This window comes from Oppia nitens, unplaced genomic scaffold, assembly GCF_028296485.1.
Source record: "Oppia nitens isolate AA-2021 unplaced genomic scaffold, nextdenovo-longstitch-racon4-pilon3 scaffold15_pilon_pilon_pilon, whole genome shotgun sequence".
Taxonomy (NCBI): Eukaryota; Metazoa; Arthropoda; class Arachnida; order Sarcoptiformes; family Oppiidae; genus Oppia; species Oppia nitens.
Genome location: NW_026533194.1, coordinates 1,057,365 through 1,078,264, shown reverse-complemented (window position 1 = coordinate 1,078,264; position 20,900 = coordinate 1,057,365). Strand labels below are relative to the sequence as shown.

General features: G+C 36.4%; 9 protein-coding genes across 9 annotated transcripts; 5 read left to right on the top strand and 4 right to left on the bottom strand.

The window, feature by feature from the left end:
• Window positions 1-1,069: 1,069 nt before the first annotated feature.
• LOC128964941 (probable serine/threonine-protein kinase DDB_G0279405) lies at window positions 1,070-2,308 on the bottom strand. The gene has a single exon (XM_054311597.1). The coding sequence runs from the start codon at window positions 2,306-2,308 to the stop codon at window positions 1,070-1,072; it is 1,239 nt and encodes a 412-aa protein (XP_054167572.1).
• A 1,161-nt stretch (window positions 2,309-3,469) lies between these two features.
• Window positions 3,470-4,575, bottom strand: LOC128964940 (uncharacterized oxidoreductase SSP0419-like). The gene is made up of 4 exons (XM_054311595.1): window positions 4,515-4,575; window positions 4,012-4,451; window positions 3,827-3,933; window positions 3,470-3,731 (listed from the first exon to the last, which is right to left on the bottom strand). The coding sequence occupies exons 1-4, from the start codon at window positions 4,573-4,575 to the stop codon at window positions 3,470-3,472; spliced, it is 870 nt and encodes a 289-aa protein (XP_054167570.1).
• Window positions 4,576-5,288: 713 nt separating this feature from the next.
• On the bottom strand, window positions 5,289-6,005 carry LOC128964939 (regulator of microtubule dynamics protein 2-like). Its single transcript, XM_054311594.1, has one exon. It carries the CDS (start codon window positions 6,003-6,005, stop codon window positions 5,289-5,291), a length of 717 nt encoding a protein of 238 aa, XP_054167569.1.
• Window positions 6,006-7,232: 1,227 nt separating this feature from the next.
• On the top strand, window positions 7,233-8,267 carry LOC128964938 (uncharacterized). The gene has a single exon (XM_054311593.1). The coding sequence runs from the start codon at window positions 7,233-7,235 to the stop codon at window positions 8,265-8,267; it is 1,035 nt and encodes a 344-aa protein (XP_054167568.1).
• A 417-nt stretch (window positions 8,268-8,684) lies between these two features.
• On the top strand, window positions 8,685-9,896 carry LOC128964936 (probable serine/threonine-protein kinase fhkB). The gene has a single exon (XM_054311592.1). The coding sequence runs from the start codon at window positions 8,685-8,687 to the stop codon at window positions 9,894-9,896; it is 1,212 nt and encodes a 403-aa protein (XP_054167567.1).
• A 577-nt stretch (window positions 9,897-10,473) lies between these two features.
• Window positions 10,474-11,673, top strand: LOC128964935 (uncharacterized). The gene has a single exon (XM_054311591.1). It carries the CDS (start codon window positions 10,474-10,476, stop codon window positions 11,671-11,673), a length of 1,200 nt encoding a protein of 399 aa, XP_054167566.1.
• A 622-nt stretch (window positions 11,674-12,295) lies between these two features.
• On the top strand, window positions 12,296-13,576 carry LOC128964934 (serine/arginine repetitive matrix protein 1-like). Its single transcript, XM_054311590.1, has one exon. It carries the CDS (start codon window positions 12,296-12,298, stop codon window positions 13,574-13,576), a length of 1,281 nt encoding a protein of 426 aa, XP_054167565.1.
• Window positions 13,577-14,362: 786 nt separating this feature from the next.
• LOC128964933 (uncharacterized) lies at window positions 14,363-15,910 on the top strand. Its single transcript, XM_054311589.1, has one exon. It carries the CDS (start codon window positions 14,363-14,365, stop codon window positions 15,908-15,910), a length of 1,548 nt encoding a protein of 515 aa, XP_054167564.1.
• Window positions 15,911-19,045: 3,135 nt separating this feature from the next.
• LOC128964932 (uncharacterized) lies at window positions 19,046-19,825 on the bottom strand. The gene is made up of 2 exons (XM_054311588.1): window positions 19,776-19,825; window positions 19,046-19,704 (listed from the first exon to the last, which is right to left on the bottom strand). The coding sequence occupies exon 2, from the start codon at window positions 19,667-19,669 to the stop codon at window positions 19,046-19,048; it is 624 nt and encodes a 207-aa protein (XP_054167563.1). The 5' UTR covers window positions 19,670-19,704; window positions 19,776-19,825.
• Between the last annotated feature and the right edge of the window lie 1,075 nt (window positions 19,826-20,900).

The following is a 20,900-nucleotide window of genomic DNA, read 5'->3' as shown; positions in this document are numbered from 1 at the left end:
TGGCCGCATTGGGGCAAATGGTGTCGGCTGTCTCTCTGATACCGGTCTTCGTGTAAAGTCTGGCAATCGGTACATAGGTTTTCGCGGATCCATTTCTACACCTGTACTTTGTATGCTCTGTTTAACTAATTGGTTGTTCCTATTTGACTGTCTATTCCTAACTTTCCTAACTCTTTATCTTATCTAATCTGATCTAAGTTCTGACTGATTTCAATTGATTTTGTCAGACGTTTTTGGTGTGTTTTTTCTGATTTTAATTGAAAATATTTTAATTTTAATTGTTATTCAATATAAATTGTTTAAACGGCAAAAAAAATATTGAATTAAAAAACAACGAATATTATTAATACTGTGTGTTTGCTGTAGGTTTGGTGTGGATAGTCAGTCATAATATTGTAAAGTTATGTAAAATATTACTGTATATTATTAATAGTATTTTACTTAATCTGAATATTTCGGTGAATTTCATGTTTTTTTTTAATAAATACACTACAGTACTACTAATATATTAAATAATTAATTAACTGTAGTGATAAACTAAATTGATAAAATAACATATATTTTAAAAACATATATTTTATATATTATATGTGTTGAAAGTTTGGATGGTTTACTATGTTTTAATGCATTGATTTTACTATTAGCGCATGAAATGAAATAAACTTATTTAATTAAAAAAACAAATAGTAATATAAATACATTAAAACATAGTAAACCATCCAAACTTTCAACACATCCTAACCTCACTCCATCCCATACCATCACCACTTCCTAAACTCACACACCCCACCCAACCTAACCCCAAACTAACCCAAATAAAAAGGTATTATCAATATAATAGTATAGCATATAAAACCAATATTAAAAGCGAAGCCCCCTAAGGTAACTAAAGCCAATATTTTTTTATGTTTAAATTGGTTTGAATTGGTATCTAATTTCTAAAAATGTATTTCTAATTTACTTACTTTATTTTTTTTAGTATACATGTATAACTACTGATTACCTATTTTTAAAAAAAATCATATCTGTTATGCAAACAAACTATTTTGCCATACAAACTGTACATGTACTACATATCAGCTAACCTATCGCATAGTTGTTCAATAGTTGGCCTCTTTTGTGGATCAGCATTGAGCATCTGTATCGTCAAATTGATCAGTTTCCACGACAACGATCCCGGTTGATTTGTGGCCATCCGATTGACTAGTTCTTGAGGACTGAGTTTTCCGTTTATATAATGCAATTGTCCGATTATACTGTTGGCTACTGTGGCGCCCAACGAATAGATATCGCAGGCAGTAGTATCGATCGGTTGAGGAACTGGTTGTTTGCAATTGGCATTCATTTCGTCCGAATTATAATCTTTGGTACCGGCTTTGACGGCCGACACCATTGGATCGCCTTTGTTGTTGTTGTAGCTGATGGCCGTACCAAAATCGGTCAGTTTATAGATCCATTGATCGATGGGTAGTCCGGCCCGACTAACGTACAGTATGTTCTCAGGTTTGATATCCAAATGAACTGTACGCATGTCGACGTGCAGATACCGGAGCGCTGAGGCAATCTGTCTTAGCCAAGCCATGGTTTGCTGGTCAGTGAAACAACAATTTGGTGTCTGCTGTTCGAGTAGACTAAACAAATCGCCATCACACAAATCCATTAGTATCACTATAAAAGCATAGGGAAATCCTGTCTGTGAGTCGGGTATACCAATGATATCGTGAAATTGGACAATGTTTTCATGTTTCAAATACCTGAGCGCAAACATGTCGGCTAACATTATATTCACAATACTGTGCCAATGGCCAGCCCAACTCCTAGGATAGTTCATCACTTTACAAGCAAGGCGTATCTTTTTCCATTTCATCCACGGTCTCCGACCGCTGTCCACTACATGCTCTAACAATGTCGGCGCTTCCCATCTGCTACCGGTTCGTCGTTCGGCTACCACATCCCAAACCGAACCGAAACTTCCTTCTTCTAGTTTTTTGAAAAACTGTATATTACGCCACAGTTCGCCCGGTCTCTCCTGTTTCAGATACTCGAGCTGATCATCCGGTAGGGCTTTTGGTTTTCTTAACGCATTCAATTGCGGCGGATTGAATAGATCGGTACCCATATCGTCCTCATCGGTCCATATTTCTGACCAATTGGCCGCTCCCTGTACCTGTCTTTTTGGTTTCCACGGTAACCATCCTGAATCCTGTTGATGACTTTGGTCTGTGCCAAACGGATTGGTCCCTTCGGGTATGTTTTGTCTTTGGTTTTTCAAAAATCGTTGATATTCTGGATCTAATGGATTTCCCATTTGTTTTGTTGTTCTTGTAGTTGCAATGTCTGACTAATTTTTTAAAATTCTTAACTTTTCATTTACTCTTTAATAAAAAAATAACTCATAATTTTTTTTTAAAATTAAAATTATTTAAACAATTGTTATTTTAGAAAAAAATAAAAAAAAGTTAAACAAAAGTCAAATTTTTTGCTGGTTGTCTATATTATAGATTTAATACAGATATTAGGACTTAAGGAACAAATCTATATTATAGACAGCCAGTAGAAATTTATTTGACCCAAACCCACCCCCACCCATCCAATTACTTCCTAACCTCACACCCACCCCAAACTAACCTAACTAAATGATAATTAAGTAATAAAACTAACATTTTATATATGTATAACTGCATAAAAACAATACTTTTTTGCTGGCTGTCTATAATATAGATTTAAGCCATAAAATGTTAGTTTTATTACTTAATTATTATTTAGTTAGGGTTAGTTTGGGGTGAGTGTGAGGTTAGGAAGTGGTTGGTTGGGTGGATGGGGATGGGTTCATGGCAAATAATTTTCTAATTGCTGTCTATAATCTACTTTTGTTCCATTGGATCATAGAAGAATACCACCATCAATGGATTAATATTAATAATAATAAATAGATAACAAAATGATTTTTTTTTGTTATTGAAGACAATCTGACAAATACCAGTTACGATTGAAATTAATTAATTAATTAGAAAAATTTAATTAAAAAGTATAAACACTATAATATAACAGTTTTCTCAGGTAAATAAATATAGTAAGACAAAACAAAAACAACAACAAAATATAATGACTAATAAAAGTTTTATTACAAAAATTATTGTTGTCATTGAATATATTATAGTTATTTTTGTAAAGTTTTATAATTTTTTTTTGCACGTTTATAGATGTCTACTACTATTATACAACAAAATAATCATTTATTTACAAAACATACAAAACAAAAAACTTTGAAATATAAAAAAGCAAAAAACCATTAATTTTTTATGTATTTATTTATTTATTAGTTATATAAAATAATTTCCTTTAATAAACAACAAACATATTATATACAGTAAACTACAGTTTTTTCCACATTACAGTATATTTTGAATAAAAAGATTTTTTTAAAATGTTAATTCAAAATATTTGTTGTTTGTTTCTATGAAATCAATTAATTGGTTAAAATGTTTGGTTGTTTGTCACGCAAACGGTATTTTTTGCAGACAAGAGCTCCGCCGTCGAGTGGCACAAGACTTCCGGTGACAAACGGTGCCCAACTGTCTGAGGCCAAGAACTCGATGGCTTTGTTGATGTCGTCAACCAATCCGGGCCTTTGTAACGGATATGTCATTTGGCAAAACATTTTCATATCGTCCTGAGTGATGGCAAACTGTTTAATTGTATCAATTAGTGGTGTCAATACAATACCAGGACTGTGGGGGTGGGGGGTGGGTGGTGTAGACAATTGTGACAGTTAATTAGTTAATTAATAATAATTTAGTAAAAATGAAATAAAAAAAACATTTACAGAATAGCATTGACACGAATGCCTTTCGGACCCAATTCCATGGCCAGACATTTGGTGAACATATTGAGACCGCATTTGGATATACCGTACGGACTCCATGTTTTTGCCTTTAATGTTTAATTTTTAATAATTTGTTTAATAATAAATGTTGTAATTAATTGAATAACATATTAATCAATAAATACCGGAATCATTGATGAAATACTCGATATATTAACAATACAGCCTTTGGTCTGTTCGAGATAGGGAATCACCAATGATGTCAATAACACGGCTGACCTTAAATTAGTATTGACTATACCATCAAATAGTTTCATATATTTCAGATCTTTGTTGTTTTCGTCGTCACCGATGTACCCGTGATCTACAATTCCCGCACAGTTAACCAAAATGTTGATTTTACCGAAATGGGCAACAGTTTTGTCGACCAAATGCCGAATCTGACGGTCGTCCAGAACATCGACTACAACTTCGAGAGTTTGTTTGCCAGTGTGTTGTTGTTGTTGTTGTCGGCACTCCTGTGCCACTAATTTGACTTTAGATGAGTCGCGTCCGGTGACCACAACATTGGCTCCCAATTTTGCAAAATAAACGGCAGCTCCGGCACCAATTCCCGAGCTTGAACCTGGATTAAAATATAGATTAATTAATTATTATTTATTGGACATTATTGTTTAATTTTCATTACCTGAAATTAACATTACTTTATCGTTAAAATCATTTTCCGTATTGATATTATTTGAATTCATTTTTTTTTTTGGAAAAAAAACTGTAAGTACTGTCAAAAAAGTTTGTCTGAAAATATAAAGTTTTTATGAAAGTATAAATAATTATTTTTATTAATGTAACCAATATTTTTATATACCATTTTTTAATAAATAAATATTTAATTATTAGTGTGTTTTCCACTTTTGTTTGTTTGTTATTGTTATTTTTATTACATCATATCAAGTATTTAATATTACATTATGTAAATTTATTAATTTTATATAATCATAAATAATAGTCTATTAAAACTATTGAAAGTCTATTTTAAAATAATGTTGTTGTTGTTGAAGTTATTACTCTTAAGGAAAGAGAGAGAGAGAGAGAGAGAGAGAGAGAGAGAGAGAGAGAGAGAGAGAGAGAGAGAGAGAGAGAGAGAGAGAGAGTTATAAATTTTTGTAGTTATAAAGTGTTAGAGAATTTTTGAATTTAGAATATTTTATGTTATAAAATACTACAAAAAATTCTCTGATTATATCAATTAATTAAAATGATATAATAATTAAAATTACTGTATATTTAATATAAAAATTTGATATAAATAACATTTGATTGAATTCATAGAAGAAAAAATTGATTGATTGCAACGTTCAGTTCGCTATTTCAACAATTAATTATTTATCTGACAATAAATATAACCACAAAAAATATGTTAATTGTCTATCAATTTAGAAGATTATAACTAAATATCCTTTTTTTACGATAACTTATCTTTCAATTGTTGCAACTCTTTGTGTGCCAACTCATCCATTATGTTATTTGTAGGCAAATTGAGTCCTTTGTTAACCCATTGTCTGGCAGTTGTCTTTTTTCTTAGTCTACGATAAGTTTTGGCAATCCATAGATAGTTGTCCTTCCAGTTTGGTTTGGATTTGTCGCTATCGAAAAACTTTTGCAACGCCTCCTGATAGGTGGCCTCCGGTATCGGACCGTACAGAGCGCGGGCAATGTTACGCTCGATCCACGACAAAGCGGCCAACTCGTAGGCAAACCGGCCGGCCATGAAGTGCAACATGTGATCGTTTGGGTCCAGCTTATAGGCTAAGTCCAGGTGCTGTTTGAATTTGTGGCCGTATCTGATCTTATCCTTGACACCGACCAATTTGGTTGCCCGTCCCAGTGCTATGCAATACCATTTGTGACTGTCCAGCGATTTTGGGTCCGCCTTAACCGATCGTTTTCCATATTCCAGTGCCTCGAAAGCCAACTGTCTTTGTTGATTGGTTTCGATATCGCTTGAAATACTGAGCAAAAGAGACACTTTGTTCAGTCGCCACAACACTTCGCTATTGTTTTTGTTTGTCTCATTGTTGGTCAGTTCAGCCTTCATGTCGTCATACAGTTTACGTTTACCGTCCAAATCGGTCGCATCTGTGTTTATCGTACGGTCCCATTCCTCGAAGTTTACTGTCATTACTGTAAATAGATTGGTTATGGTTAAGGCACCGGTATGTGGCTATCACACTACAGGCTATAGATGTTCGGCCCGTATATATCACTGAATGTGATGGTGACCTAACACTGTCGGTCTCGTATGTGTGCTCTAGTGTCCGACAATCTAAATAAAATTATTGTTGAAAAATAAAACTTTATCATAAATTTAAAAGTTTTTATTTTATTTAACATTAAAACATCAACAGAGAGGACCATTTGTAGGTTAAAAAGTGAAAATTATTTTTTCGTAACAAGGAATGGGATCAACAAAACAGTTGTGCTGTTGTCTATGCCGGACACCATTTGATGGACCAGTTATCGGCAATAATAATGTGGCCAAACTAGGTGTTAGCGGTGAAAAGCGACAACAATTGGCACACAAACAATGTCTCGTCGATTATCTTCAACACAGTACAGCCGGTATATGTAATGGCATCGGAAGACAGCACTTCCGCATAGTATCAGTTAATCAGAAAAAGACATTCTTCGGCTATCTTTGCAAAAGTAACATCTTTTGGACAATTTTAAGTCTGTTGTCAACCGTACTGACCATTATATGGAGTATCAGAGACGCGCGCCGACAGTTGCTGTTGTTGTTGAATACCTGTCAAATAAGACACGATTTGCTGGCCGTACGTTTCCGGCAAATCGATACCTATTGTCATGTATGGGAAACGGCAATCAAATTGATGCCATTATTGACTATAGTGTTAGCCATCAATACGTTGAGAAACTTTTGGCTTACATTTCAAGAATGGAAACACCAGTGTTTGGTCATTGAATACAAACATAAATAAAAAAAAATGTTTTGTTTTTTTTTGTTTAGTTAATTACTAATAAGTTAATCACAAATTAGTAATTTATGATTAAACAAAATATAAGACAACCTAAAAAAATAAATGAAATTAAGCCCAGATTTTATACGATAAAAATGAATACCAGTATAATAATCATCGCGCGGTACACACACACACACACACACACACATACATACCTACACACACACACACTCACACATATGTATGTAAACGGGTTAACCAACAAACGGTCGGGCGCACTTCGGGTCATACTTTTATGGTACTCTTTAGTAGTTTATTTTTAAAAATATATATTTAAAAAATAAAAATTTCAAAATATAACAATGTTTTTTAAAAAAATAAAAATAAAATCATAGTCAAAAACAACAGTAGCCAGCAGTAGCACAAGTATGGCAATTGGACCGGTCAATTGGGATAAAGTGTTTACTGACCAGAGCAAGGTTGGTCTGGAACATTATAGACGTATACCATATGGACAGCCATTACTGGACGATCATCTCAGGTATGTGAAAGATGAAGGACATAGCGACCAATGGCAGAACATAGAGTTTGTACGTCAATTGGGATCCGGCAGTTTTGGTACCGTATGGGAAGTGACTACACGACAAAAACTGAAAAAGGATGGTCTGAGAAAAATCATGTTTTGGCAGAAATGGGAAAACTTGCGACTGGCCTGCAAAGTGATGACATACTTTTATAACGGTAGAGGTAATATCAGATCCTGTGTGAATATACTGTTGGCAGACATGCAGAGGCTACAGTTTCTCAAACACGACAACATTGTAAAGTATGTCGACTTTATAGGTATACCCGATCCGCTAACTGGATTTCCCTATTCACGGGTATTGATGCTCATGGAGTTGTGTAACGGCGATATCAACAGTTTCATCCGCAGCACAAACTATATGAGTGAAAAGGAAATAGTCAAATGGCTCCGACATATTGCCAAAGCACTTGTCTATCTGCACAATGATAATCGTATGGTTCATCTGGATATCAAACCGCTTAACATTTTGTACAAAAATCGTTTCGGTGGTAAACGGATCTACAAGTTGGGCGACTTTGGATTGGCTATTGCCTACGAACCGGGCCAACCAATGGAAGAGACCAACTTTCCGGGCGGTACAACTGCTTACGTTGCACCCGAATTTTTTCCCGCTCCTGGTCAACGGCACGGTCCGATTGGTCAACTTGGAAAAACAGTAACCACTCCACCGTGCGATATCTATTCAGCAGGTGCCACCGTTGTCAATTGTCTAATAGGTAATACATTCTATCGGGGTAGAAATGCTCGTAACCAACTTCACCAGTTAGCCAGTTCAGTTAGCCCGGAGTTCAGACAGTTGATTGATGAGATGTTAGCCGTAGATCCGCAACAGCGTCCCGACGCCCAAACACTGCTCCACCGAATCAGACAACTATAGAAACAGACAAAACAAACCCCAATAACAACAACAACAAAATAAAAGGTATATATAAAAAGTTTTTAATTTGTAAAAATAAAATGTATTGGTTTTTTTAGATTTGATTTTCATTATATAGTACTAAATATCAATATATCAGTCTATATCAGTAATAGTGATAAATTGATACACAACTACAACAACGGGTTGATGTCAACATACTTATGATGTACTTTCGGCTATCAATATATGTTTGAAACCTCTTATTGGTATGTATACTCTATAATCGCTTATTTTTTTAATATAGAAAAATTACAAATTTTAATTATTTTTTAAGAAAAAAAAACATTATTATCTATTAATTTAAAATTGATAAAAAATTATTTACAACTTTACTTCAAGACAGACAACACTAGCACTAGTAGGTGACAACCAAAAATGACACATGAGGTAAGTCCGGCATATCTAAAATATCTAGAATCTGAACGAAATAGTAGTCGATGGTGGCAGTTCTGGAAACCGGGTCCACCGACTAATCCATTTGGTACCGGAAAGGGTTTCAAATTTGAAGACATGTATGACGAGCTCGACGACAACGACTTTCGGCGAAACACCGGACCGTTTCAATTTGAGTACGACTTACCAATACAGGGACCGCCCAATTGGGATCAATTGTGGCCCGACCAGTCAATGGTTGGCACAGATTACCAGCTGGCGAATGCAAAGGGACTGCCGTTACCCGATCAACAGCTCAGGTATGTTAAAGGCCAGACTCCGGACAATCTGTGGCGTAATATTCAGTTTGTTAGCGAACTAGGATCTGGCGGTTATGGTTCAGTTTGGGAGATAACGGCACTAAAAAATACTGCCCGCAGAGACGGATATTTTAAATGGAGGAATGTTAGGTTGGCCTGCAAAGTGATGCGCTTTACTTCAGGCAGTACTTCTAATTTTCTAAACAGAGTAAAGTCAATGTTGATCGATATGAATCGGCTCCGGCATCTGCGACATAACAACATTGTCCAATTCATTGACATTATAGGTATACCCGATTCGCTGACAGGCTTTCCCTATTCGAGTATATTGATAATGATGGACAAATGCGACGGCGATCTCAACAGTCTTATAGTCAGCCGAGCTATGTCTCAGCAACAAACCATTGCATGGCTCCGACAGATTGCCGAAGCACTACGCTATCTACATGTCGATAAGCGTACGGTTCATTTGGATATCAAACCGGCTAACATACTGTACCAAACTAATGGTGGTCAACCGGTTAATAAATGGCGATACAAATTGGCCGATTTTGGACTGGCCATTGCCTATAAAGAAAATTCCAGTATGAAGTCGAAAGTCAATCGGGGTAGTTTAGTCTACAAAGCACCCGAAATGTCAGATCCACCGATAGCAGTGTACACCCCTTTGTGCGATGTCTATTCACTGGGTGCTACTGTGGCGTGTTGTCTACTCAGTCGACAACAGTATCATCAGATATCATTTCGCCAACAATTAGCACAGTTGCACATCAATCAGCCCAATATGCCGGCCATAACGTCCGTACTCTACAATTTGGTCATCGATATGACCCAAGTGTTTGTCCGGCAGAGAGTAACCATCCAAGAGGTTTGTGACAGAGCGGCACAATTGTAACGACTGTTTTCGCTTATACAGGTATAGTAGTGTATATATTGTGTATATATACCGTATATAGTATAGAATTGAGACATTAGTTAAAACTAATGATAAAATTATTTTTTTTGTTTAAATAATATAATAATATTTTTAATCGCAATTTTTTTTAAATGATTATTTATTGATAATTATAATTATTATTTAGATTTTATTGATTAATAGAAAAAACATTAATCACTGTTTTCAATATCTAAATTTACTGTTATATATTATAATTAGAGTAAAGCCAATACAATACAATAAAATTATTAGTTTGAACTATAATATTAAAAATACGAATATCGTTTAAAAATAATTTAATATAACTAACAATGTATTTTATAATTTTTATTAAAAAAACTCATTGTTAATAAATACAAAAAAGATACAAATAATAAAATTTTAAACAATTATTTAAATTAATACTTATTTTTTAAAAACTATAATATTCAACAAAAAAAAAATAATAAATTCATAGAAACAGACAGACAGACTAATTACAGGACTAGTAAGTAACAGATAATAGACAGACACTAACAAACAAACAAACAAAAAGATGACATATCAGGTAAATAAGATATATTTGCAAAATCTAGAGTCTGAACGACAGGGTCGTAGAGTTCCACCATTGCCGCCAAATGTACATCCGTTTGGCAGCGGAATGGGTTTCAAATTTGAGGACATGTATCACCGGATCAATAAAAACAGCCCCTATCGGCGCCGGTACGGACCGTTTAACGAGTACTGCTTGCCTGTACAGGGACCACCCAATTGGCATCAATTATATGTCGACGAAAGTAAGATTGGCCAGGATTACCAGCTGGCGAATGCAAAGGGACTGCCGTTACCCGATCAACAGCTCAGGTATGTTAAAGGCCAGACTCCGGACAATCTGTGGCGTAATATTAAGTTTGTTCGCGAACTAGGATCTGGCGGTTTTGGTTCAGTTTGGGAAATAACGGCAAAACAAAATAAGGCCCCCAGAGCTGGATATTTTAAATGGAGGAATGTTAGGTTGGCCTGCAAAGTGATGCGCTATACTTCAGGCAGTAGTTCTTTTCGACGCAGAGTAGAGGCAATGTTGACAGATATGAATCAGCTCCGGTATCTACGACACAACAACATTGTCCAATTCATTGACATTATAGGTATACCCGATTCGCAAACAGGTTTTCCCTATTCGAGTATATTGATAATGATGGACAAATGTGACGGCGATCTCAACAGTCTTATAGTCAGCCGAGCTATGTCTCAGCAACAGACCATTGCATGGCTCCGACAGATTGCCGAAGCAGTTCGTTATCTGCACTTCGATGAGATAATGGTTCATTTGGATATCAAACCGGCTAACATACTGTACCAAACTAATGGCGGTAAACCTGTTAATCAATGGCAGTACAAATTGGCCGACTTTGGACTGGCCATTGTCTATATGGACAAATTAGATATGCATTCGAAAGTCAATCGCGGCAGTCCACTCTACAAACCGCCCGAAATGTCAATACCACCTAAAGAAGTTTACACCCCTTTGTGCGATGTCTATTCACTGGGCGCTACTGTGGCCAGTTGTCTACTCGGCCGACCCTATTATAATGGAATAACATTTCGCCAGGAACTACCACAGTTGCACATCAATCAGCCCAATATGCCGGCCATACCGTCAGAACTCTTGAATTTGGTTAACGATATGACCCAAATGTTTGTCTGGCAGAGAGCAACCATCCATGATGTGTGTGCTAGAGTACAACAATTGTAACGACAGTTACAATTTAGATTATATATAAAGTTTATTTTATAGACATTCACTATAAGTAAAGTACATGTAGATGTATACTGTAGTTAAAGTGCTGAATTTGAACATTAGCTATGATTGTGTAATATAGATATTTAAAAAGATATTGTAGTTAAAGTGTAATATAAAAGCATTAAACATCTTTATAATTTGGGGGGTGTGGATGGGGTAGGATGTGGGAGGTTAGGAAGTGATGGTGGGGTGCATGGGGGTTAGATAGTAGTGTGTTAGTTAGGGGTGGTGTGGAATCATATTGTGATTGATATTTTTTTATACATCTAAAGTGAATCAATCGACTGATTTCAAGTGCTTGTAATATTAGTAATACTTTTAATACATTGTTGTAATTTTAATTTAAAAAAATTTTTTCGTCTAAACAATTATTAATAACAATTAAAATTAAACAAAATTTTCAACAAAAATCACAAAATATAAAAAACGTCTGACAAAATCAAATCTATTTCAAGCAAAAGAAACAAAAGGTATGTCAGATTTTAAAGGTTAGATAAGATACAGATTTAGGGATAGACAGTCAAATAGGGACAACCAATCAGTTAAACAAAGCGGACAAAGTACAGGTATAGAAATGGATCCGCGAAAACCTATGTACCGATTGCCAGACTTTAGACGAAGGCTGACATCAGGGAGACAGCCGACACCATTTGCCCCAATGCGGCCAATAGTCATACGGCCAATATTGCCCAAAGGAGCCGCATATTACTATCGACCGCTGGGCGGAGTGAGACCACAATCCTCTAGATTGCCGACTCCAACACTTCGGAGGACACAATCGCTGCCAACTGGGTTGTCCAGAATGGGTAGTGACGAACCACTCAATTCAAGATTGCCTTCACCTCCTGGTTCGCCAATACGACGATATATTTCGACGCCAATAAAGCCAGAGCCGCGAAGATCACTGAGACCTCTAACATTTATGGAGCCGAGAGTCGACTATGACAGCGAAAGTACCTCTGATGACGAAAATGATAACAGATCATTGATTGGTCGCCCGGTTTCTCCAAAACAAGAGTGGGGATCAAACAACAACTGGTCGCCAACGCCTCCTCAATCGCCACGACGATCACCGCCAACACTACCAGCGAACAGACAAGGACCTTCCTGGCCACCAGAGCCAGGGTCGCGAAGATCACTGAGACCTCTAACATTTATGGAGCCGAGAGTCGACTATGACAGCGAAAGTACGTCTGAAGAAGAAGACAACAACAATCGGAAGCCATTGCCACCCAATTCTTTTAAGTTCAGCAGCAGTAGTGGCAGCAATAGTGGAAGAAGTCTGTATCCATCGTCCAGTCCATCGTCGCTAAGTTCAGGGCCTTCATTTTCTGGATTATTCCCGCCAACGCCTCCCAGAACGCCTCCCACTACGACGAGAAGTCGATCGAGATTCAGTCCCAATACATCTATTCAACGCATCGAACCGATACCAGATATGACGTCTTTCGATCGGATCAATCAGTTTGAATCATCGGATCGCCGATCATATCCAATGTCAGACGCATTGCCGCGAGACCGGGGTTACTATGCTGGCCGTGAGTTCGAATCGACTGAATCGCGTAGGTCTCCGTTTTCCAGGTCCAGTGCCGACGCCAGTGGTCAGTCGTCGGGAAGTTCCAGAGCTGGTGGTTTCAGAAACACTTTCCGGCGCATAGGTTCGGCTATTAGAACTCCGTTTAGACGAAGACGTCGTACATATGATATCAACAGCGATAGTCAACAACAACAGCAACAACAACACGAAAGAATGAGTTATCTGAATGAAGAAGAAGAAGAAGGATCACCAAAAGGTAATGTTCCGTTGTGTGGATGCGGACACACATACAATGATTGTAAATGTAGACTCATCTGAAGTATAATCAGTCAGTCATGTATGTATCTGTCTGTGTGTGTGTGTGTGTGTATGTGTGTGTGGACAATGTATATACTGTATCTACCGGTGCGTATCGTCAAAAATATGATTATCAATATTATTATTATTATTTGAATAATATTCATACTTTCAAGTATTCAAAGTAATAAATATTTTAATTGTTGATGACTGAGATGTAAATTAAGTAAATGGTAGGTATGATTGTAAAAATTTGTATGTTTTCTACAGTAGTATGCAATTAAATATACACTAAAGTAAGTGGTAGTTGTAGTTACATAGGCTCTACCATAAGCCTAAAAATCAATTTTAGAAATCAATTAGATATCAATTAAATCTATGATAATTTGTTTGAAATATATATATATATTGATTTTTTAAATATAAAAATGGCAAAATTTTTTATTTTTTCTATTAGTTTAGTTCATCAGTAAGTTTAGACAGACTGAGATCAGGACTTTTTTTCCAACCGCTATGACTACAGTTGTACCCAAAAGACTCGGATGGCGATGGCGTCCTATCTATGGTTAGACTGTTTGCTCGATCCTCGGGTTTTGATAAATATCATAACAATTAAAATTAAAATATTTTCAATTAAAATCACAAAACACAAAAACGTCTGACAAAATCAAAGGTCAAATCAATTTCAAACAAAAAAAAAAGTTTAGACAGAAGTCGAAAGATTAGATAACATACAGATTTAGGAATAGACAGTCAAATAGGGACAACCAATCAGTTAAACAAAGAGGACAAAGTACAGGTGTAGAAATGGATCCGCGAAAACCTATGTACCGATTGCCAGACTTTACACGAAGACCGGCATCAGAGAGACAGCCGACACCATTTGCTCCAATGCGGCCAATAGTGATGCGACCAATATTGCCTGAAGGAGCCGAACACTATTTTCGACCGCCGACGACCCGCGGAATGCGACCGCTGGGCGAAGTGAGACAACAATCCTCTAGATTGCCGACTCCAACGCTTCGGAGGACACAATCGTTGCCAACTGGGTTGTCCAGAATGGGTAGTGACGAACCATTCAGTTCAGATTGGCCTTCACCTCCTGGATCGCCAACGCCTCCGCATTCGCCACGACGATCACCAACAGGTTCACCAACACGACGATTTATTTCCACGCCATTCAAGCCATCAGAGTCAGCGCCGCGAAGAGCACTGAGACCTCTAACATTTATGGAGCAGCCAATCGACAGCGAAAGTACGTCTGAAGACGAAGACAATAACAAATCATTGATTGGTCGCCCGGTTTCTCCAAAACGCAGTTCAAGTAGTTCTAGTTTTGATGTAGAATTGGGATCAATCGACAATAGGGCGCCATCGCCAAGTTGGTCTTCACCGTCCGGATCACGACAAGCGTCGCCACAACGATCATCTTCCAGATCACCACCACGTGATGCGCCACAACAATCTCATTCGGAGCCAACACAGCCAACGAGGCGAAGACCACTGAGACCTCTGACATTTATGGAACCGAGACTCGATTTGGACAGCGAAAGTACGTCTGAAGACGAAGACAATAACAGCTCATTGATTGGTCGCCCGGTTCCTCCAAAATACAGTTCGAGCAGTTCTAGTATAGATGAAAAGAGGGAATCATTCAGAAATAGTACGCCATCGCCACCCGATTCTTTAAACTACATCAGCAGTAGTAGTGAAGGGAGTCTGACTCCATCGTCGTCGTTGACATCCTTGACTTCCCGGTCATCATATTCGCCATCAAATTCTTTTGGGTCGTACAACAGCAGCAGTAGTGGCAGAAGTCTGACTCCATCGTCCAACTCATCGTCGTTGACATCAGTGACTTCTCTCTCTGGATTATCATCAATACGGTCAACGCCCACTACGTCGAGAAGTCGATCGAGAATCAGTTCCAACACATCTATTCAACGCATCGAACCGATACCAGATATGTCATCTTTTGATCGGATCAATCAGTTTGAATCATCGAATCGCCGATCCTATCCAATGCCAGACGCATTGCCGCGAGACCGGGGTTACTATGCTGGTCGTCAGTTTGAATCGACTGAATCGCGTCAATCGCCGTTTTCCCCAAGTGGTCAGTCGTCGAGAAGTTCCAGAGCTGGTGGTTTCAGAAACACTTTACGACGCTTTGGTTCGGCTATTAGAACTCCGTTTAGACGAAGACGTGGTACATATGATATCAACAGTGATAGTCAACAACAACAGAAAAGAATGAGTTATCTGAATGAAGAAGAAGAAGAAGGATCACCAAAAGGTAATGTTCCGTTGTGTGGATGCGGACACACATACAATGATTGTAAATGCAGACTCATCTGAAGTATCTAATCAGTCAGTCATGTATGTATGTGTGTGTGTGTGTGTGTGGACAATGTATATATATACTGTATATACCGGTGCGTATCGTCAAAAATATCAATATTATTATTATTATTTGAATAATATTCATACTTTCAAGTATTCAAAGTATTAAATGTATTAAATTGTTGTCTGAAATGTAAATTAAGTTAATGGTAGGTATGATTGTAAAAATTTGTATGTTTTCTACTATGCAATTAAATATACAGTACAAGTAAGTAGTAGTTGTAGTTACATAGCCTCTACCATAAGCCAAGTAACCCTTAAAATCAATTTTAGAAACCAATTAGATATCAATTAAATCTGTGATAATTTTGTTTGAAATACAGTATATATTTTTTTATAAAAAAAATGGCAAAAATATTAATTTTTTCTTTTAGTTTAGTTTATCAGTAAGTTTAGGCTTAAATTTAATATAGTATTAGATTAGTAGAACTGATATGAATTTTATTACAATTAATAAAATTAAGTACTGTATATATATATATATATATACAGTACAGTAGATATAAATTATCATCTACTGAATCATATTTTCTGATGATAAGCACCGGTATGTTTCTATACATTTGCCAGACACGCATACATGACTACATGATTACATCATCACTCGATACCACAACTGCATAAACAAGGTGTTAGTCGACACCTACACACAAGTTCTCTGCCTTTTGATGATCTTTGTTGTTGTTGTTGAGTTTGTCCACTCGTTGACGAAAACTGTGTTCCCAGCGATGACGGCGGTGGCGATGGTGTCCGCGAATGAGACCCATTTGGTGATTCTTCTTGTATTTCATTCAACGATTTCATTGATATGTTTTCACTAGATATTTGACCATTTCGGCTCGCGCTGCTGCCACCACCGAGGTCGGCACCGCGTCTACGATTACGACTGAAGAATCGTTTGGTCCGCGTACCGAAACGTGAGAGACGTTTACCTAAACTTTTGCGACCGCTGCTAGCCTCTGTATCACTACTGGGCATCGGGAACGGCGCCCGACGAAAGGCTGTTGGTTCGCGCTCGCGATATACACTCTCTTCGGCATCTTTCGGAGCCCAATAAGTATGAAGACCTGACGTTTCAAATCTGTCTATTCGATCGGATGTGGGATCAGTCCAAAAGGGATCTTCTGTGGCCACAGCGTCTGGAAGACGATTTGGTGGATTAGCAGGATTATACTGAAAAGCTCGTTTGCGTGTTTTTTTGCCTACTTTGTCCCACACATCCCATCCCCGCCAACCGCCCCAATATGGATCGCCAGGTATATGTGTGACCTGTCGATGTTCAAGTTGTCCACGACCATGTCCTCTAAACTCTGGCAGATCGGGATCGTATACAAGTTTTGGCGGTTCCCAGAATTCTGTCCGTTTTGGTGTTAAAGATTGAGAAGAAGATCCACCAATCGATGATTTTTTGTCATCTTCTAGAATCCAGGATTCGTCGTCAAAATTCATTATCGGCTCCATAGGTGGTCCCGGCGATGCTCGTGACGGCATTGGTGGTGATCCGGGTGGTGTTCGTGGCTGTTGTGGTGGTCCCACTGATCGTCTTGGTATTAATGGTGGTGTTGGATGTAGAGAAAGCATTCGTTTACCGCGCCATAGTGTTGTGCCTTCATCTGAACTCAAGGATTCTCTATCAATATTATCAGCAATTATTTTCGGCTCCATTGGTTGACTATGTGATAGTCGTGACGAAAGCGCTGGTGATCCGGGAGGTGTTGGTGAATGTTCAGATGGTAACGACATAGTTCGGCGATTCGGCGACGGAAACTGTGTGCCCATCGAACGCCTGGATGGCGACGGAAACTGTGTGCCTAACGAACTCATAGGTGGTGGTGTCCGCACACCAGTTGAACGACCACTATTGCTGTCGTATGATAAAGATCGGGATCTTGTCGGTGATGATGTCCTACTACCAGCAGCTCTATGCCAACTGTCCGATGATGACGATTCGCCACTACCTACAGTTGGAAATCCAGTTGATTGCGATTGTGTTCTTTGTTGAATAGATGGCAACGGCGAAGACTGTGGTCTAAAATACTGTTCGGCTCCGTTGGGCAATATCGGCCGCATTACTATTGGACGCATTGGGCCAAAAGGAGTCGGCTGTCTCTCTGATGACGGCCTTTGTGTAAAGTCTGGCAATCGGTACATAGGTTTTCGCGGATCCATTTCTGCACCTGTACTTTGATTTTGCTGATCTATCTAGAGTTTCTGTTGTTGTTTTTTTTGTATACTAATTCTTTGATGTATTTAATCCTTAATCGCTTGAATTATTGTCTGTTTTTTTTAATACTAACCTCTTGAGTGTAAAACTGTTTTAGTTTTTGTTTTTATGATTTTTTAATTTTAATTTGAAAAACTATTGTTTGGTAATTATTGTTATTTTTTTTATTTCTTTCAAACATTAGAGGTCAACAATAATATTTTTTTTTGTTGATTGTTTGATCGATAAATAAATTGATTTATTTATCCAGTATATAGATAATTGATAAATTTTAAAACTGAAAACATTTTAACCAAAAAAAAAACTTATCATAATTTTAATTATGTTTACCTATTTCATCAATAATTTTACATAAAATATATTATTAATTCAATGCAATTATTTTTTTTTAATATTTTTGATTTGATTAGAACGGTAGGTATTTTTTGAAGATTTGTTTCTATAAGATACTGATATATTTTTTTCATATAAATTTATATATACTATCCAAGTGTTTAAAATATATCGGTGTATTACTAGTTGTCAATGCAATTATTAATTAGAAATATTATTAAAAACTTGTCAAAAATATGTTCAATAGATAATCAATTATGTCATAAATTTTATGATAAAAACTATTTGAATACTTTTGTATAGTTTTTATTATAAATATAAGTCAATTTTATTATACTATTTATTTAACATTTATCCATACAAACCAATTGTAATATCTTTACAATAAATCATTAATTAATTTATAGTACATTTTAAATTAATTTTAAATTAATTTGTATTAATATTACTATTACCTAATGATTAGTGAATTAGAGAGCACTGGTATGTGTTTTAAGCTCTTTACTGTTTTTCTAATCTAACCTAACCTTTCACTACTGTTCTTCTTCTTCATATCGATCATACTGTCCACGTCTTAGGTTACACGACACTGCTTTGATAACCGAACTCATGAGTTGGAATGTATTGTTTTTGTTAGCACCACCACCACTACCTCTTGTACTGACAGACCATTGGTGACTGGGGTCGGGAAACGGCGATCGACGCGATGCAGTCGGTTCGGGATCACGGCGAACATACTGCTGCTGCTGATGATTCACTACTGACCAATCGGCTGACAATTGATACGATCGGCGACCGGACGTTTCAAACTTATTGATCTGACCAAAAGACGACTTTCCCGGTATCGGTTGAATCGGTTGGACTTTATGTTTAGGTATGTCGTGATAGCGTATAACCGAATCGAATCGGACAACCGATCGCTGTTGTGTCGGTCCTATCGAACGAATTGGCGCCGATGGTGGCGACGATGATGTGGACCAACCGTTTATCCACTGGTCAGCCATAGTCAAGTCGGTCGAGCCTGTCGTTGATGATGATGATAATGATAATGATGATGATGGCTGCGACAGTTGCGGCATTCCGTATGGCCACTGTTCTTCTTCTGGCACAACTGGTCTCAATACTAGATAGCTTGGCTTTGGTTTTTGGAGATCCATATCTACCGGTGCTCTAAATGTGTTGTCTCAACTAACTTAATGATAATTTGAAATTAATTTTTATGTATATGTCTTGATCTCAATAATATCCAAATAGTCTGTATACTTATCATAATCTTCTCTATCCTAACCAACTAAGTCTTATGTTTGAAATTTTGTTTTCATAACAAAAAAAAACTTATTTTCAACTGTTGTCACAATGTAGTCATAATGTCATGAAAACATTTTTTTAAAAATCAATTGAATTTTTAAAAATAATTTGTATTATGTATTTTTTCCTATTCCGTTATATTAAACATAAAAAATTATAAATTAAAAAAAATAATAGATTAGTTTATGTATAGTTAGTTAACTGTTTTAGTGCCAATGTTTTCTAAATTAAATATTATTTAATTTTTTTTTTTAAAACTATAACCTAAAACAAATCGGTCGGGAAATCGGAAGGAAAAATTGGCAAAATCGGGAAATTAATTTTTGTTTTGTTTTTTTTTCTTATAATACTAATAATAAATAGTTTATATGTCTAAAAAATCGGTTATATTTGTTAGAAATAATTTATTTTCAGTTTTTAATTGATTATAAAAATGCATTTAGTTTTAGTTTATAAACTACACATTCTTTTATTGATTGAAAAAAATATTCACTAATTGAGTACAGTATTACAGTATATACTGTATGTTTATAATACATATAAAACTACATTTTTAAAGTGTTTTAATTTTTTTTTTAATAAATATCACATTTATTGATATTGGTGGCCATTATTGGGGAAAAAACAACGCAAAAAAACAACAGACAAAAACGTTGTTTTTCTTACGATTATAATGATTGCGACAAAAGTTATGTTCAAATAGGTTCACTAAAGCGCCACCAAAAAAAATTACCATGGAGATTTCTATTTGTAATAGTTCAGTTAGGACAAGTTCAGAAAGTTTATGAAACGACATGAATATATTGTGGATCATTCATCTCAATCAAGTAAACGATCGACTGGTACTATGGATTGGAACAGTCCATCACTGGAAGTAATCATAGATGTAATCGTATTGTGTTATACCATAGAGTATAGCTTCGGTCTCGACTTTCTTTTTGACTATTGTACTATTTTCTGTAAACTAAACAAAAGCTAACATCTATAGTAAACTTAGGCAATTTATTATAATAATTTGCTAGTAATGACAGATTCAACCTTTATACTTTTTAATTAAAAATTTTATTTATTTAATATTGA